This window comes from Vipera ursinii, assembly GCF_947247035.1.
Source record: "Vipera ursinii genome assembly, chromosome: 1".
Classification (NCBI taxonomy): domain Eukaryota; kingdom Metazoa; phylum Chordata; class Lepidosauria; order Squamata; family Viperidae; genus Vipera; species Vipera ursinii.
The window spans coordinates 274,561,458-274,581,935 of record NC_139512.1 but is presented as its reverse complement, the minus strand read 5'-3'; the positions used below and the strand labels follow the sequence as shown (position 1 = coordinate 274,581,935).

At 38.6% G+C, this 20,478-nt stretch overlaps 1 protein-coding gene across 1 annotated transcript in view; it reads left to right on the top strand.

The window, feature by feature from the left end:
• Nucleotides 1-20,138, top strand: part of RGS17 (regulator of G protein signaling 17) — a gene marked incomplete at its 3' end in the record, with an annotated part of 60,375 nt that extends 40,237 nt beyond the window's left edge. Inside the window, exons 3-5 of the mRNA XM_083348125.1 lie at nt 12,828-12,917; nt 18,376-18,610; nt 19,950-20,138. Of these exons, the coding sequence (XP_083204251.1) occupies nt 12,828-12,917; nt 18,376-18,610; nt 19,950-20,138 (514 nt within the window). The remainder of the gene's footprint in view (nt 1-12,827; nt 12,918-18,375; nt 18,611-19,949) is intronic.
• Nucleotides 20,139-20,478: the final 340 nt, after the last annotated feature.

The window sequence follows — 20,478 nt, the reverse complement described above, 5'->3', positions numbered from 1 at the left end:
GACTTTGTAATAATGCCGCTGGGGTGTGTGTGAAAGCCCTAATAAGCAGGCATATACATAGAATGAAGGCTACTGCTAAGCTTGTAAGCCACCCTGAGTCTTCGGAGAAGGGCGGGATATAAATGGAATTAAAATAAAAAAAATAAAGAAGGAACAGGCCATTTTCATCTCACCTTGGATAGAAGGAATCAGCTTCTTTTCCTACTGTGTAAGAAGATAGACGGCACTCCCTGTTTATCTAATGGCAAACAGCTTAAGCTTAAGAACCAACCAATGAGAGAATGAAAAAAAAAAGACCATGTTTTTCAAAAGGTGGAAAATGTCTTCTTGTATTTATGGCTAATGGCTGGGCCTCCTTCCTTGGCCGATGCATTTCCTTAAGTATTCATATTGCGCTGGCCTTCCTGAAGCCATGCCAACATTTAAGAACTGTTTTGCCTGTTCCAGGAAGAAATGTTACCAGGAAAAATGACTGTATTTCTTTGAGTGAAATATGGGTAGCAAATAGGAGTATTTGCATAATGGTTTTGCATAGATTTTTTCACACATGTAAAGCTTTGCTATGATCAAAACAAATTATTATTCAAAATCCTGAAAGGGACAAAATGATAGGAAAGAGGTTGACACTTAGCTGTACAATGTGAAATTGCAGTTTTTCTAAATTGGTTGAGGATCCCTTGCCTTCCAAATGACTCATAGATTATTTTTAAGTTTCAGGGGGTTTTTTTTAAAAAAAAAAAGAGGAAGGGAGGAAATTGAGGCTTCCTCACTATTCCTCACTATTTTCTTGTATTTAAATTTCACTATCTACACTAATTTTCAGGCTCCTGTATTTAGTTATACTGCAAGTGTATGTAACATTATCATTCAGATCTTTTTTCTGATACCGTGTTTCTCCAAAAATAAGACCCAACTGGAAAATAAGCCCTAGCATGATTTTTCAGGATTCTCGTAATATAAGCCCTACGCCCAAAATAAGCCCCAGTTAAGATTGTTAGCCAAAGAGACACATTTAGTACTGTATTTCCCTGAATATAAGCCCTAACCAGAAAATAAGCCCTAATGTGTCTCTAGGTAAAGGTTCCCCTGCACATGCGTGCTAGTCGTTTCCAACTCTAGGGGCCGGTGTTCATCTCCGTTTCAAAGAGCCAGTGCATGTCCGAGGACGTCTCCGTGGTCATGTGGCCAGCATGACTAGACATCAAAGGCACACGGAACGCTGTTACCTTCCCACCGTAGTGGTCCCTATTTTTATACTTGCATTTTTACGTGCTTTCGAACTGCTAGGTTGGCAGAAGCTGGGACGAGTAACAGGCGCTCACTCTGTTATGCAGCACTTGGGATTCAACCCGCAAAACCGCCGACCTTCTGATCGACAAGCTCAGCATCCTAACCCACTGAGCCACCACGTCCCTATAGCAAAAGCTAATATAAGGCCCGGTCTTCTTGTCGGGAAAACATGGTAGTGGATTAAAAGCAAGGATCCTTGTTTACACATTTATTTTACTGATTTAGAATGGAGGGTGTAGCACATAAAAATCATACTTCTTTTACTTGTAACACTCTTAAAAACTATTGGCTATTGTCTGCCCATTACTTCAAATGGGATGCATTTATAAAAGCCAGAAGCAAACTAACCCAGCTTGTGTCTGAATGCAACCCACTGATTGTGTATAGCAAAGCCACAAGGACTTTGTTGGTCAATCTCTTCTAGCAAAGCTTCTTTAAATGCTTAAGCAGTTTCATTCATATGAATTATTTTAACTTTGACTATTTATATATAAGCACTTCTTTATTTCCAGTAATTCTGGACTCAAACTGAAGAAGCTTTACAGAAATTTCAAAACTTGCTCTTCTCCTGCTGAAATCTTTGAATTCCTTCCGTACAGTTTTCATTATGATAATTTTTTTATCAAGTAAACAATTTTTCCCCCAAAGTAACATAATTCAGTTGATGCTGGTTTTCCTCAAAAACTCAGTGTTTGTACCGCCTTGATAATGTGGGTTTGCACAGATAGCCATTATTATACAATGTGATCAGGCATTACATTTTATTTTGGTTGAGATATATGCAGAGGTGTCACTGATATGTCTATACATAGAGTTCCAATACTGATGATGTCATGATGCATGTGATATTACTTACTTTCTCAGTTTTCCATTTGGAACCCTCCCAAGTTTTCTCACTGCTTCTTTTAATCCTATCTGTCTCAAAGCATCCAATGATTTAAGCCTCTTCCTGTGGCAAGAGCACAGAGTGGTGCAAATCATAAAGCAGCAAACCTCACTGGCAATTCAATGTAGAAGATGAGAAAATGCTGCTGGGATGTTAGCTGAAGTTTTATGACTGAACATGGTGAACTGACTGCTTAGTACCTTGATATAGTATCCTTGGATTTCACTCAGCAAAGTTGTTAAATGTTACTGGTTACAAAATGAGGATATGAATCAGAATTTGCAGCATATGTGTTTACTATTCTGCAGAGATGCCTGAGGTGCAAACACACTGTAAATTCTCTCTCTCTCTCTCTCTCTCTCTCTCTCTCTCTCTCTCTCTCACACACACACACACACACACACACACACACACACACAGAAGGGGGGTGGGCAGGCTTGCCACACCCATTAGATCTAAGAACCCTACCTACTGACCATAAGCCTACTTTGTGTGAAGCAAGATTTTAGGAGAATTGAAGGAGCAATGCTTATTAATCCATTGTCAGGTGTTCACTGAATAATCATGTCCAAGGAAATTTGTCTGGTGGTAGGAGAATCACATTGTTGGCCTCACTTTTAAAAAAACAGGGCAAGCAGCTATAAGATATGGTAGTGAACATGTTTCCTGCCTATAAAAAACAAAAGCGAAGCAGAGCTCCTTAACAATTCTTTTGGTACATTTCCCTCTATGGCTTCTTTAAAGATAGAATATATTTCCAGAAACAGTTGCTACTTTTCAATTATTTTCATTTGTGCGGCATTCCTAGAATCAATCAACTTAATTGTGACCAAGATATTTATTTACGCTTTCATAATAAATTAAACCCATCAAACATACTGGTAATGTTTTCTTAGGCATGAATCAGAATGATTACATTCAGAGCCAAATTTGATCTTTCTATGGAGAGGCTCTCAGCAACCTGGGTGCGGTGCCCAGGTTGATGGCCTATAAGTCACTCCACCTGTCAAATATTTACTCTGCAAATATACAATAAGTCCAGATTGAGGAACTGTTTTCTGGGAGGCATTTTTAAAATAGAAAAATCGGGCTTAGTGATCATGATTAAATTGTTTATCACTTTTGTCTGATGTGAATGATTTTTTTTTTTCGTCTTCCATGGGCACTTTGCAAAATAAGACTGAACAAATTTCATGCTGTGGTTTAAGGTCAACGGATATTTTGCATGCATTTTTTTAAGACCAGCTATTCAAAAACATTTTGTTAGGAATCCCCAAGCAGGCAACTATATTTGTGCTTTGTAAGCACTGTGATCTACCTCAATTTGGAGACGCAATCCGAAGACCCATTAGGTGCCAATTTTGTTGAAGAGCTATGATTCTTGATTGTCACTGTAATGGGTGGCTGTGTGGGAATTCTATGTGTAATTGGTTAAATTCTGCAGGGAATGTTTCAATAATTTATTAATTAAATGTTATGTCTTTTTGGATAATATTACTAGATCATTTTTGCAAATCATTTATTGACTGTATCTCTATTTCATCTATATTCATCTATTTCATCTATTGCTAAGCACATTGGTTTGTGCTTAAATTGTAAGCCGCCCTGAGTCTTCGGAGAAGGGCGGGATATAAATGGGATTAAAAAAATAAAATAAAAATAAAAATATATTGTTTCCAATGCCCAGAACACCTGGAAGTTTTCTATAGAATCATAAAGCTGGAAGGAACCTTGGAGGTCCTCTAGTCCAATCCTCCTGTTCAAAGCAGGAGACCTTATACCTTCCTGGTCAAATAGATATCCAGTCTATTTTAGAAAACCTCCAGTGATAGAGCACCCACAGCCCCAGGAGGCAAGCTATTCCATTGATTAATTGCTCTTACTGTCAGAAAATTTCTCTTTATTTTAATTTTTATTTTTTTAAGAATAAATTAAGTTTTTAGATTTAGTTTTTAAAAACTAATTAAAATGTAGTAACATAACACTCTCAACATTAAAAACCTAATGTAGACATCTTTAAAATAAGAAACAGAGGGATACACTCACAAAGCATGTGTGAGTAGCGTAAACCAGCCCTAATTCTTAGGATGTTAGCTGCTAATAGCAAAGCCTTAGATTCTGGTTTGTAGTTTCAGAAAGACAGACAGTGCAATTGTTTCAGCACCAGGTTCCTAACTACAGGTAGTCCTCAACCTACCACCATTCATTTGGTGACCATTTGAAGTTACAACAGTACTGAAACAGGTGACTTATAACCATTTTTCACACTGATGACCATTACAGCAGCCATTACACACAGTGGTCAGGTGATCAAAACTGGAATGCTTGATAAGTGGCATGTATTTATTTATTATTATTTATTTATTTTTATTTATTATATTTGTATACCGCCCTTCTCCCGAAGGACTCAGGGCGGTGAACAGGCCACATATAAAAATACAGAATACAAAAATTAAAAAAGAATTAAATAAGAGCCCGAGCTAAAACAATAGAATAATATAAAAATCCACAATAAAACCCCAGCACATCCCCCATCAAGCCAGGCCGGCTTGTTCAAATAGATAGGTCTTCAGACCGCGTCGGAAGGAGCGAAGGTCAGGTGCCATCCGGAGCTCAACCGGCAGCTGATTCCATAAAGCCGGGGCGCCCACAGAGAAGGCCCTCCCCCTGGGGGCCACCAGCCGACATTCTTTGACCGGTGGCACCCTGAGGAGGCCCTCTCTGTGGGAGCGCATAGGGCGGAGGGAAGTGGACGCCGGCAGCAGGTGATGATTGCCATGTCCCAGAGCCATGTGCTCACCTTTCGGGATCATCTTTTGCAGCCTTCTGACAAGCAAAGTCAAGGGGGAAGCCAGATTCACTTAACAACCATTACTAACTTGATAACTGCAGTGATTCACTTAACAACTGTGGCAAGAAAGGTCATAAAAGGGGACAAAACTCTCTTAACCACTGTCTTGTTAAGCAATGGAAATTTTGGGCTCAGTCGTAAGTCGAGGACTACCTGCAATAACTTAGCATTTAATTCAGAAACCTGACCGTGGCATTCTGTCTCTGATTACCGGCTGCTTTTAAAAGTTTAGAGTTAAATCAGAGCAGTTTATCTGGTTAATATTTATTCGCTGGTTTGGAGTTCTGCTTATGGCACTTTTTCTCAAAATTGCTGATAAAGCAGTATAAATAACAATTCAATATTGGAACTAGGGCACTAAATATCTGGAAGCAGGGAAGCTGGAAATCACTACTTAATAAAATAAAAGCCTTGAGTTTCATAGGGATGCACATCTGGTTTTATTGAATGGCTGAGCAGAATTTTGTGCTTAGTGCAGTTATGGCCAGATAAAGAAAAGTTAACATCCAGCCTCCTGCATCGAAAGGTGAAATATGAAATACTCTTGGTTAATTTATTATCTCACAGCCCAATTTCCTACTGCAGAGGGTTTATTGTCTAACCACATATCATTCCAAATCAGCTTAATATGTCAGTTACAGCAGGAATAATAGTCTTGAATTTTGGAACTAAAGTACTGTTTTTAGAAACAGTAGAATTAAGCAAGTCTTTCAAGACTGCCTCTTTTCTTATAAACCAAGAAACGTATGAAATCTCTCATTTGAAAAGAAGCATTGTTATCAGCTTTTGCCCTTCTTAGAAATCTGACAGAAAATAAATAGCTCCTTCCTCATTGCACACTCAACCAGTCGGCCTAAAGAAACTTTCATAGTGTCTCACATACTGTAATGTATGTTTATTTTCATTTAAGCCCAGTGGCCTGCTTTTTTTCCCCTTTTCTTTCTTTTTTTCCCCTTCATGGTGTGCATTTGTTTCATTCAGTTGAATGGGTGTTGGGAAGAAATTATGTAATAGAGCCTATCTCTCAGTAGGAGACAATTGCAACCAGCTCAAAGAAACATTTACTTCAACCTGTACTTTACACCCCTACAATAAGCACTTTCCTCAGATGATGGATAGGGAAGGACAATGGGACTCCTCGTTACTTCCCTTACTACCCGAGTACTTTCCTCATGGCCAAGTAGCCCATCCTCAGACCAACAACCTGCCAGGTTTCACAGCAGTTCCATCCCTTTCCCTTCGGGCTATGTGAGGAGCCATCCTGCTCCAAGCTTTCAGGGCTGATGAAATTCAACAATTAAAGTAAACTTAATTTCACAACACATGGACAGACTTAGACATAGTTTCATCTGGGGAACTGTGACCATCTTAGACCAAGCCAAATCCAAAAATGCTACAGAAGCCTGGTACTCTGACGAATTGGCCATCAATAGACACAGAGACATAAACTACATCTACATACCATTCAAAAGAGACAATAAGCTGAAAAAGGAGGAGAAAAGAGCAAAACAGCCCTCCACTAGTAATCAACACCCAGATGAGCAGAGATTAATACCAAGATTAATAGCAAGATTACACTGGCAGGGCAAGCCACTAGAACAGACATGTCAAACTCACAAGTTCATGTGACGTCACGTAATGTATCGGGACAGTTTTGCCATTGCCGGCAATGGGGTGGGCACGGCTTTCGGATAACACATCTGGCCTGCAGGCCAACAGTTTGACACCCCTACACTAGAACATAAAATGAGAGCAACCCCACTGTCTTCCAGCACTGATGACATTATCTAGTTTGGGTAATGAAACATTTGCAAGAAAACAATATAGGCAATGGTATTTAAGGCTCAGTGGTTGGAACTGAAACTCAGGAGGCTGGCCAGCCAAAATTGATCACAGTTCTTGTTTCCTTTAAACAGACCGTGACTCGTCTATTACACTCTGGAAATATGTCTATTTGCCAGTCTCCTGGGAGAAGTTCAGCTGGCCCCTGTCCTGTTCGGTTGTGAAAGAACAGCTTAAGATCCTGTTCAACTAGGCAGGATAACAACTGCTCCCAGACCCATCTGCTTTTTAATTGGATTTTGTTTTAAATATTTAAACAGCTAAACAGCATACTTTTTTACTGTAGATTATTTTATTGAATTGTTTTATGGTTTCTGCTTTTGTATACTGTTTCTGGGATGTTCCCTATTCTTCATGGGAGAAAGAGCCAACAGTAATAAAATCAACAAAAGTATTTGCCTAAGATATTACCTTTTGACAAGAAAAACATGGCAAAATACACATGCATACACAAAGTGTTAACATTTAGTGTACCTGTGCATTACTGCTCAATATCTTAATCCCCTAGCAAGCAATTTTCTCAGGGAATGCCAGTAGTCCCAGGGCAAAAGCTTCACCAGGAAGCACAATTTCTTTACTTACATTTCAACATCCGTTTACAAAACAAACATATTCAGTCCTTTCTCTAAGTACTTTATTTTTTCTGCCTGTCTCCTGTTGTTCTCAATCCACCACTGCTACTTTTCACATCATCTTAGAATTTTTAAAACTCAGCCGCAATGATAGTAGCATAATCCAGACCATGAAAAATGACAATAACCTCAAAAGGTTGCAAACAGTGCTCAATATATTGCCAGTTATGAAGTCAATTATCTGCGCTGCTTATTGTAGTTTTATTGAAGTCCACAAATTTAGGTTTTTATTCTTTCTCTTGTAATACACAGGGTGTATTATATTATTGTACTTAGAAGTTTTCAAAGGTGTCAAATCAAAAAGCAAGTGCTAAAAGAAAATGATAACCAATTTGAGCATTTAATGTAACATTTATAACACAGTCTACAGGGTCTTATATGTGTATGTATATATATATATAAAAGAATAAAGGGAACACTTAAAGAACACGATGTACTGTATTTAATAGTAGGATGTCTTATCTTGTGTTCTCTTTATTTTTTTGAGCAGTGTACATACACACACACACATATATGTGTGTGTGTGTGTGTGTGTGTGTAAATTACTAACAAAGAATTAAGGGAGACTGAAATGCATTTCTAACTTATTAGTTTTCATCAGTCAGCCATACCCTTCTGAGATTCGAACCTGGGCTGATTGCACATTAGGCAGTGTTTTTACCTCTTGAGCCACAGGATCTCTCTCGCTTTTGTTAGCTTCTGCAAGGGGAGATATGTGTCAAATGTTAACTATTTAGATTACCTTGCTAGGCCCCAAACATGGGGCAAATCTTTATTTCCTGTTTTCAGCCTATCTTAGGCTTAGGATGCTGAGCTTGTCGATCAGAAGGTCAGCAGTTTGGCGGGTCGAATCCCGAGTGCCGCGTTACAGAGTGAGCGCCTGTTACTCGTCCCAGCTTCTGCCAACCTAGCAGTTCTAAAGCACGTAAAAATGCAAGTAGAAAAATAGGGACCACTACGGTGGGAAGGTAACAGCATTCCGTGCGCCTTTGGCGTCTAGTCATGCCGGCCACATGACCACGGAGACGTCGGAAATGACTAGCACGCATGTGCGGGGGAACCTTTACCTTTACCTTATATATGAAGGTATCAGCATTCAATAAGTACTTTTCATATCGTTTCTCTTATGATTTGGGCTCCAGGATATTGCCATGCCAGCTATTTATTAATATTACATGTTCTAAAAACAGCCTTTTAATTTGTTCATTCAAAATCACTCTAAATGAATAAAACCAATTGCAATGTGTGCATTTTCCCACAGTCAAATGCATATTAACTAATATGAATGGTTGATTTCTTCAATTTGCATTATTAATTGCAGAACATTCTAGACATGGAGGAAAAAGATCCATTGTGATCATCAGTTCTAAACCTCTATCCAGCATAAGAATTCAACTTAAAGCATTCCTATTGGTGGAGCTGTCCAACCTGCCTGAACACATCTAATAATGTTTTCATCTCACAGTTCAAGCATCCAGTATCTATGGTCTGACTTACTCTTAAATTGAAATTGTCACTATTTCTACATTTTAGCTACTGCCAAGCTACACTGGTTTTCTGAAACTGTTATGCCACTACTTTCTTTACCACATAATCCCAAAAAGGGAAGGTTAGTTTACTGGATGAAAATTGTCTAGTATGGTGGGAGCCAAGGATGGCTTCTTAAGAAGGGGTGAACCAAGGCCTCCTTTAGAGAGAAAGGAAAAATCCCCTCATTCAAAGAATTGATCACAGTAGAATCCATTCACACAACACCCCCATGACACTTTAACAAGCCAAGAGGGACATGGATCTAGAGCAGACATGTTAAACACAAGGCCCGGGGGCCGGATCCAGCCCGCGAAGTGGTTTCATGTGGCCCGCCAAGCCATCCTGGAAACAGTGAGAGAATGGCCCCCTCTGCCTTGGCCCTGGCCCAGAGAACCTCCTTCTGCCAGAGACCCTCAGATCTGTCCCACTCCTGCCCAGGCCCCCATAGGCACCCTTGATGCGAACAATGTAGAGCTGGCCATGCCCACCCAGTAGGCCATACGCACTCTAGCCACACCCACCCAGTAGGCCACGCCCACCCTGGCCATACCCACCCGGCTCCCTGAGGGCAACCGCAATGCTGATGCAGCCCTCAATGAAACTGAGTTTGACACCCCTGATCTAGAGAACAGGTAACTGAGCTCACAGTCCTAAGTTTACTGCTGAATTACTGCTAAATCTCCATTACTGTCCAAAGACAATGGCACTATGGTGTACCAACATTATGGTGCCTGCAAGGAAAAGAACATGTTCAGAAAATAAATATTTTGGAAAAGTAGATTCTAGCACAAACAGTTCAATCACAGCATAGCACCGGTTAAAGAAAAATAAAGAATCTTGAAATTACAGTCTGCTGTACTATAATTATAATCTGTGTGCACATAATTATAATCCTTTCCAATGCAAAACCTCCTCATTGGGGAATAAGTCAGTGTCAGAGGAGGAGTAATAAATCCTTCACTCAATGTGCAAAACAACACAGGTGGCAACAAAATAAAAAAATAGTCAAAGACCCCTCAAAAAAATAATAATAACTAGTCATTTCCTGCCTCTTCGTGTTTGCCTACATGAGCCAGCAGTTTTCTAAATGTTTTTCTCCTCACTCTTAAAAAGTGATGTTCATTTGCAGGTTTTTTTTTAAATCCCATTTATATCCCGCCCTTCTCCGAAGACTCAGGGCACCTTACAATCTAAGAAGCACAAATCAATGTGCTTAGCAATAGCCTTCATTCTATGTATATGCCTGCTTATATTAGGGCTTTCGGGGGGGCCCAAGCGGCATTATTACAAAGTCAGCTTAATTGCCCCCAACAATCTGGGTCCTCATTTTACCTACCTCGGAAGGATGGAAGGCTGAGTCAACCTTGAGCCTGGTGGGATGCGAACCTGCACTAATTGCAGGCAGCTGGTGTTACTTAAGGAGGCATTAGCCCACTGCTCCACCAAGGCTCTAAAGGTATTAGAATGTCATTCATGTGCCTTAGTTGATTGTGATTTTATCCATTTATGGAAGGCAAAGTTTCCTTTGAGCTGAACTCAACTCTTTGTAACTCAAAAAATGTTTCACACGGCCTGTCATAAAAACTGTCAGTTTTTATTAGAAACCACTCAAATTTCTAATAAAGAATTAGGCTTTTGGACAATGTTTTGTGAATAATATGCCCCCATAGATACGGACCACACCACTTCCACGTTAAGCCTCTGAGAAATAAATACCTTGCTCTGGTAGAGAACATTGTGGAGATATTAAGTTTGGGGTCTGTTCCTGTTGGATGGTAACATTAGGTTTTATTGTTTTCATGCTTATTTTTGCTCAGATCTGTTTGGAGTGAAATGGTATAGAAATATCAATAATCAAAATATAAATATATTCATATTCTCAAGATCTAACAATGGGAAGTAGTTTATTATTAAAATAAAGAAATTTATATTGGCAAAGTTTCTGGATCAAAATGCTATTCATCATTTTCATTGTATATATTGAGTACATTCTGCCAAGGAATCCTCTCACCTGCAGGCACCTAGATGCATATGTTTTATTCATTTAAAATGATATATACAACTTGATTAATTCTCAGGGCAATGTCATCAGTCATTCTATGACAAGCTCCTTACACTGCTGAGGAAATGCTATTGTGCTTTCTGCCCTTGTTCTTACCTTTTTGGAGAGTAATTTAACCCCTTACAGATACATATTGAACAGAACTTTTGCATTTGACGCAGAGGGATAAGACAGTTTAGGCTGAGAATGGTTTTTCTTATCCTCTGGTCTTAGTAGCTGGACCTCAACACTTGTTTTACATTATGTGTGGATGGCATTCTTTGACCTCAGCTGGTTTGTTCTTTACTTTATTCTTCTGCAATGTAAGTTTTCTGCTCTAGTCTTGGCATATTATGGGAAAGCCAAACATGGCATTTGTGCCAGTAAGGGATCTTTTCAGCAAATTTTCAACACAGAAACAGTTGACTTCCAGATATACCATAGCCGTGGTGGCGAGCTTATGGCACGAGTGCCACTGGTGGCACGCAGAGCCCTCTCTGTGGGCACGCGTGCTATTGCCCTAGTCCTAGGCCTTCAGCTGGGTTTTATAAAACCTTTTCGCTTTAGGCCTCCGCCGCCATGTGCAAAAAAAAAAAAGTTCAATCAATCAATCATTTTCAACTTCTTGTGCGGAAAAAGTAGATCTTGCAAAGTTGGAATTGATTGATTGAACTTTTTAGTCCCACCTAGTCTGCCATTACCACCGCAGCCATGCCGACCCAATGGGCCATGCTGACCCAATGAGCCACACCCACCCAATGGGCCATGCCCACCCAATGGGCCACGCCCACCCAGCACATGAAGGCACATAAATGGGTTTTGGGTTGCAGTTTGGGCACTTGGTTTCTAAAAGGTTCGCCATCACTGCACCATAGCATACACTGAAGAGAATTTTTCAGGATTAATACTACAACTCTGAAGCAGCTAGTTTCCTATCCTGCCTCCAGGATCCTCATCTCTCCCCTCTTCCCTGGATTATGGGGTTCCCAGAATGTGTAAGAGAATTAATGGTACAACACAGGAACAAATGAATCGTGTCTTAAATGGTGTTTGTCATTTCCTTATGTTAGATATGCCTGCCATATAAAAATACAAATTAGGAAATGTAAGGTGTGTAAAGTATGGGAATTAAGCAGAGGCTCAGATCAGCTCTAATTAAAAAAAAATCCAAGTCCCTTTCATAAAAAAGGAAAGGAAAATGTTATGACTTCAATTTTTGGAAATTAACAACCAGTGCCACCGCAATGGAGGAGCTATGAACTGACTAATAGCACTGCTAAAATAGAGCTATTAAAATATGCAAAAAATAAATGCCTCAGTTAGAATTTATGTAATGGTTTTTAATTCTTCTACCCAGTCTTGAATTAGAGCATAATAAAATGCCTATAATTTTTTTTTCTCAACATGTTTCTATGCATGTGATTTTACTTAATACAGCTAGAAAGATGTATTGGAGTGATTTAATTACCGTATTGAATGAAATGTTATGGAAATGTACTTATTTTTTTTTATAAAAAGGCATATTCTTCTTCTCTTGACGTTATGTCAGTTGAGGACATACTCTGAATGGGAGTCTTGCAAAACCAGGCAACCCCTCTTATGGAATAGTCAACCCTTGGCTTGTACTTGCTAACAGGAAAGTCTCACCTTAATTCTGCCATTTCTCTTAAAGCTCAGGCTTGCTCTATATGTTTTACATTCATTACTTTACATTAATTTTCTCTAGACAAAATAAAGTGTTGTACTACATTGCAGCCTCACTGTTAGGAATGAAGATAGAGGGGACAGCACAGGAAGACCGACACACAGTAGCAAACTGGAGAGCATCCAGGTCATTGAAGAGTGGTAAGTTTTTCATTTGTATTGTCTGAGAAAATTGCTGAGGTTCATTCTTATACACTCTCCCCTTGTTTAGCGACTATTCAGTTTTTAAGTGAAATGGTGAACACATGACAGGGAGAGAGGGAGAGAAAAGAGAGAGAGGGAGAAAGAGAAAGGGAGAGGGAGGGAGGGAGAGAGAAAGGGAGGAGAGAGAAAGGGAGAGGGGGAGAAAGAGGGAGAGGGAGAGAGAAAAAGAAAGAGAGAGAAAGAGGGAGAGAGAAAGAGAGAGGGAGGGAGAGAAAGGGAGGAAAGAGAAAGGGAGAGGGAGAGAAAGAGGGAGAGGGAGAGAGAAAGAGAGAGAAAGAGGGAGAGAAAGGGGGAGAGAGAGGGAGAGAGGGAGGGAGGGAGAAAGAGAAAGGGAGAGAGGGAGAGGGAGAGGGAGAGGGAGGGAGGGAGAGAAAGGGAGGAGAGAGAAAAAAAGAGGGAGAGGGAGAGAGAAAGAGAAAGAAAGAGGGAGGGAGAAAGGGAGGGAGGGAGAAAGAGAAAGGGAGAAGGAGAGAGAGAGGGGGAGAGAGAAAGAGAAAGAGGGAGAGAGAAAGGGAGAGGGAGGGAGGGAGAAAGAGAAAGGGAGAAGGAGAGGGAGAGAGAGAAAGAGGGAGAGGGAGAGAGAAAGAGAGAAAGGGAGAGGGAGGGAGAAAGAGAAAAGGAGAAGGACAGAGAGAGAAAGAGGGAGAGAGAGGGAGAGAGAAAGAGAGAGAGAAAGGGAGAGAGAAAGGGAGAGAGGGAGGGAAAGGGAGGGAGAAAGAGAGGGGGAGGGAGGGAGGGAGAGGGAGAGAGAAAGAGGGAGAGGGAGAAAGAAATTGAGAGAAGGAGAGAGAGAAAGAGGGAGAGGGAGAGGGAGGGAGGGAGAGGGAGAGAGAAAGGGAGAGGGAGAGAGAAATTGAGAGAGGGAGAGGGAGAAGGAGAGAAAAAGAGGGAGAGAGGGAGAGGGAGGGAGAAAGAGAGAGAGAGAGAAAGTTTTCTCCTCTCACAAGGAGGAGAGCTTGCTTACATCAACTACAGTCTCTCTTCCGAGCTGCTTTTCTCCAGAGCGAAGTGCTTTCCTTAGAAATGGTAATGGTTAAATGGTTAAACTGAGCTCTCTGACCTTCATTAGTTGATTAGAACATTACATTCCTGCCTCCCACTGCTGCCTGAAACAGATCAGTTTCACACTTAAGGCTCTTGCTGTCATTAATGCACAACAGGTTAAAAATGATTTTTTTTATTACTGTGTAGATGGTAATGTAGTATATCTGTTTGCAAATGGTCACTACCTGAAGTAGTTGCTAAATTTCCTATGCATATACATAGATAAGAAAACGTTATATCAAACTGCAGCCAGGAATCTAGCTTTTTCATTTGCTTGCCTTGTTCTTTAAAGATACATTTTAAAATACACTCTAAAATACACTTTAAAGTATAAAGTTATATATTTTTAAAAATGGGAGGGGTAATAATAAATTACCTTATGTAGCTAAAATGCACCAAACCAGAATAAGCTTTTCTTCCACAACAATAAAACAGCGATTAAGGCATAGAAGAGGACATATGTCCTGTACATACTACTTTTGTTAAATAGTTTACTTTAAAACATGCCAGTAAGAATGGAGGCAATGTTTAAAATTCACAGAGATTTTATTTAATGGAACCTCTGAGTTTTTCGGGTGGGATTTTTGGAAGGCAGGAAGCCCTTATATCACTCTTGTAGCAAAAAAAAAAATCTCAACATTATCTTCTCAGACAATTACTTATCATTTCCTCCATTAAATCATAACAATTCTCATTTTGGTGCATTCACTTCTAATTTGTGTTCATTGTCATAATTCTGCCATATTTAGCAATATTAATATTCCTGTGATATATTTTCAGCGGTAGGTGCTTTTTCAAAGGCACTCTTCTTAAAGTGAAATTGTTCCGTTTTTTACAGTTTTCATTCCTAGTTTTCTCAGATTTTGCACTTCATCACAGTGCCATCCTGTGGCCAAAGTATGTTTCTGCAATACAGTATCTACTTTCAAAGCAGTTTCCTGTTATCTACTGCCAAGGCTTCACTTTTTGATCCTTTATTTATACTATTTGGATAATGTATTTCTCCACACAAATAGATGGTAATATACATTTTAAAATTCATACACACACACAAATACATATACATATATACATAATCAAATATATTCATAAATCAAGCTTGACTGTAAAGGCACATCCTTGCTAATTTCTTGACAGCAATAAGAAAGTGATTCTCCCATGCCTTATTTTAGGTTATTCTTTTTTAAAATGCTCAGTTTAAGTTACATGCCTAGAATTCCATTGTAATGTACCATCCAAGTATGAACCAGAGTCAACCCTGTTTACTTTCTAAATCCAAACAAAAGCTGGGCAATTATTGCCACCTACTACTGTGAGACAGTTTTCTGGGCTGCATACTACAGCATAAATTGCTAACTAAAGAAGAAGTGGGTGTCAGAAGAAGAGATAGTTAGATACTATCATCAATGTAACAAACATGAATTTGGGCAAACTTTGGGAGACAGTGGAGGACAAAGGGGGCCTGATGCGCTATGGTCCATGGGGTTGCAAGGAGTTAGACATGATTTTATGACTGAACAACAAGAATTCTGTCTTCTTTATTGTCAGTTTATCAGGAGAATATTTGAGCTTCAGGTTTTTTTTTCTTAGAATGTTTTTAGTGTGAAAAAAATCATTTGCATCTTCTTATATACGTATTTTGCACACATTTTTTCTAATTTATACAAATTAGAAGAAATGTTCATTTAAAAAAAAAGTCCTGCTTGTCCTTTGACACTTAAATTCTTCAAAGTTTGGCTTTTAAAATATAAATACCCTCCAATTTAAACTATATAAAAGGTATATCTGCAGCTGTTTGTACACAGTATCAATTAGCATACTTTTTAAAAGATGTTTTTGGATAGATTTTTTGATCTGGGAACCATGAAGCCAATAGACTATACAACAGCAAAGTCTAATTCATAAAAGTGTCCAAATTCAGAAACTCATCAGGGAATAATTAATAATAGTGTGCTTTGATGTCATTTTGCCATTATAAAGTCTGATAAGAACAAAGCATACAAATTTGCTTCCTGTGGAATAAATAAGGATTGTTTTTATATATCTTTAAGGTCACCTGTCCCTATCAATTGATCTGTGATTTTTTTAAATTCCCTAGATAATTCCACTGCTAACCAATGATAGCAATAATTGGCCAGTAGGTGCCAATAATCAAAACAAAGATTAAAGTGCCAAAGTAACCATAATTATTTATTTAAAGATTTGCACTCCGTATTTGGATTATAAAATTGATTAAAAAACATGAACATCCATGTCTTTATAAATATATATGGTGAATGTTATATCAAACACACATAGAATAAATCTATTGCACACGATCAATCTTTCCACTTCTTTTAATTATAAAAGATATATTTTCTTCCTAAATAAAAAGATGTTTTATTTTTTATTAAAAGCCAAGATTAAAAGATATTTGTTACAGAAACAGTGATTGAAGCATTTGGCACTAAGGAATTTCTTATCATTCCAGCATGAATTCAATTGGGAATTAATCCAGGACTTTCTTGGTAGCAGGCCCATAGTAGATCTCTCTCAGGACAAAGGGTAGCCAGAAAGGATCAGTGACTCTATAAACCACACAACACAGTATGAACTAAGCCATGTTGCATAGTTGCATAGATATGATTTATAGACTGGGTACAACTTTTCAAGTACTCTTGAAGCACACATCGGTCCATTCTCACTGTTTCCATTATGAATGTTAAAGCTAATCTGAATAGGGTTTCAGGTATCTGTTCCACAATAATGTTTTCAGTTAGTATTCCAATCATAGTCCAAATTGAAGGAAGTGTGCTTAATTTGAGGATGAAGTGGTGGCTCTCTTCCCGTTTCCTCCTCTGCGTTCTGGAAACATCTACAATTGTTCATTTCAAAAGAAGTATATGCTAATTGAGTATCATTCAAGCCAGTAGGTCGAAATAAAAGAGAACCATGAGGATACTGAGAAAAATATAAAAAAGAAACAGGTGCATGTTAAATACTCATTGTGTAACAAATGTTTTTGGTTGCTCACTGGGATTTCTCTTTCTCTATATAAGTCTAAATATTATTGCTATTGCTACTTACTTACTTACTTACTTACTTACTTACTTCCCTTACTTCCTTTTTTTCTTTCTTTCTCTGCCAACTACCACATATTCTTGCTGAAAAGAAGTAAAAACCAATCCATGAGGCCAAAAGTTACCCATTCCAAGCAGCCTTATAATATTTGATTAGTGCCAATCTTGAAAGAGAATTTGTGATTAGATTTGAGCATTGCTACTGATGCAGTAGCAATTTCACTGATTAGATGCAAATTTATTTTGGTGGGCACCTTTCCTGCACAGACTATTAATTTTTAATCCAATTGGAAGAAAGAGAAATCACTTTCAGAGCCTCTTCAAAGGAAAGTTAGAAGGTGGTTCAGGTATGAGTTCATTTCCTGCATTTCGACATAAAATCTTCCAGTGCTGTTTTCCTGACCTCCCGCGTCCATTAAATCCCAAAGAAACACATTAGCAGGCAGTAATGTCTTGGATTTTTAAAAGTCAGGCAAGTTGAGAAGTGATGGAATGCTAACTAATAAAGGATAAAAAATTTAAAGAACAGTACCAACATACTCTATGTTGCCTCACAACCATAAAGTAAACTCAAAATTCCAGTTAAAAGAAATTGAATTTGAAAGGATAGTGAGATATAGTGGTAAAGATGTTAGATTGGCAATAGGGAGTTGTAGAGCTTAGTGCATCCTCAGCCTCAGAAATTTTCTTGAGTGCCTTTGGGCCAGCCCAATCTACCTCTCACAGGGTGATTCTTGTGTATGTGTGTGTGTGGGGGGGAAATAGGAAGAAGGAGTGCTTGGAAGGCCTGAACTCCTGAACAAGAGAGAGCAGGATGCTTCACCAATAAATGTTTAGAGACAAATACTTAGGGGAAAATGGAAGACATTTCAGCCTATATTATTGTTAAACAAAGTCCAATGGAAAATAAACAGCATTCAGTGAGGTTATAGACTGCACCACGGGTCTTCAAACTTGGCCCTTTTATGACTTGTGGACTTCAACTCCCAGCGTGCCTGGTTGAGGAATTCTGGGAGTTGACGTCCACAAGTCATAAAAGGACCATGTTTGAAGACCCCTGGACTACACAGGGTGGCCCAGGAGATATGAATTCTAGAGAAACAAGTTAGTTGTAACTGGCTTAAACAATGTGGCCTTCTTCAGGACTTAGGTTTCAAAACTATATCTATTTCATTGAGATAAATCCCATTAAACAATATAAGACCAATTGCAAATCAAACCACTGTATGATAATATTTGTATTAGTCTGACACTTTGGGATATTGTCTACATTGATGGTTATTTTTTTGCAGCCAAAATCCCAACGCTGATGAAATTCTGTCTTGGTCTCAGAATTTTGACAAGATGATGAAAACACCAGCCGGTAGGAATATATTCAGAGAATTTCTTCGAACAGAGTATAGCGAAGAGAACCTCCTATTCTGGTTAGCATGTGAAGACCTGAAAAAAGAACAGAACAAGGATGCTATTGAAGAAAAAGCCAGACTTATATACGAAGACTACATCTCTATACTATCGCCAAAAGAGGTAGTCTTTAAAAATCCACCAAAGAATATTGGATGTACACAATAGTCTGTTTGCATGTACAGTGTGATAAATTTAGAACATTCTTGCCACCAGAAAACCGTGGAAAAAATATGACCCATATGATGGATAATAGGATGGTATATGAATAAACTGTTGGGATAATCCTAGATGTTAAACTAAAGTTCTAATCTACCTTCAACTATGGAAGTGTGTGGGTGTGTATTTATATTTCATATGTCTATGGTAGGATCTTTGCAATGGATCCAGATTCTCCATGAGCAAAAGTATAACGATAAGCAATTTTCAAGTAGTCCTTCCCCCATCTGCCTTTATATACCCAGAAAACATGATTTCTCATCCTTCCATTTCTTCCCACAGGAGGCACTGTTGATTTTTTTTCTACTCATGACAGGAACCTCTGGATCCAAACAATTTAGATGAATTTATTCTATAGTAAAAGTGTTTAGGAATGCAGGCTTACATTTTTAATATAATTTCTTCTAGCATCCATTAAGAAATTACTTTGTTCTTTGTTTACTGTAGCATAGCATTAATTACCTACATTGATGTCTTTATAGATTCCCAATTATCCAGGCTATTGTTATCACAAAGGTGTTTTTCCAAAAGGCAACTGGATCGGGGGTTTTTCTTTGAAAAGATTTCACTTCTCATCCATGAAACCTCTAGTTAGAACTGAAGAAGCTTCTTGAATGATAAGCAAAATGCTTTCAAAGAAAAAAAACCAAGAAAGTCCTGTTCCCTTTGGAAAAAGCACGTTTGGGACTACTTATGCTGACAATATGTAGCAGATTTAACTCACTTAGTAGAGATTGTATAAAATGACCTAGCATTATTTTAACTTTCACATTTCAAAATCATTGCTTCATTGTCTTCAAATGAATATTAGGGTTTTTTTTTGTTTCATTTATATTTCACTGAAATTTTTAGAACCTAAAATATGGTATTTGGTACCAAGGCAAATATAAACACTTTCCCAGTTAAAGACTCAAGAGTGATTTGATTTTGATGCCAATATGTTTTCTACATGTGTCCTGGACCTAAAGAATATTATATTTAACATCAGTTTGTAATGACATTACACTAAGGCAAATATCTCTCTAAATCAGGCAAGCTAAATTTGTAGACTTAATTTTGGTTTCATTGATTTGAAAACACCCTGGAGAATACACATGGCATCCCAGTTGTAATTGGTTTATGAAGATAATTCTTTATAGGTAAAGTCCAGTAAGTCCAGTTGTACTTAATCTGAAAATATGCTGATTAATCCGCATAAGTTCTTCAAGGTGAAAAAATCACTCTCTTTTCTTCTTCTCCTTAGGTTAGCTTAGATTCACGGGTGCGAGAAGTGATCAACAGAAATTTGTTGGACCCCAGCCCTCAAATGTATGAAGATGCTCAACTTCAAATCTACACATTAATGCACAGAGACTCTTTCCCTAGGTTTTTGAACTCTCAGTTCTATAAATCTCTTCTCGAAAGTACAAGGAGCTCTACTTCTGAGACTTAAAAATAATTGGGGGGGTTTGAAATCTTGATTTAGCTTTCGGGGGAAATGGGCGGGGTAAGGACTATTAGGATGAAGACAGACGTAACATTTTTAAAGTGACAGGGCTGCTCTGGAAGCACCTTCACCGCATTTAGTCCAAAATGTACCCTTTTCCCCTCCAGAGTCAAGCTCTGGAAAAACCAGTCCTGCTCCTTGAGGCAGAAGCCGGCTGTGCATGGTGCTGATTTGTGGAGCCCGACCCCACCCCCCCATGACGTCACCAAGAAACCTCCCCTGCAATAGCTGGAACAATTTTGCACTTTAAGAAGAGTTTCCTTTTTAAATGAAGAAAGCAGGAAAT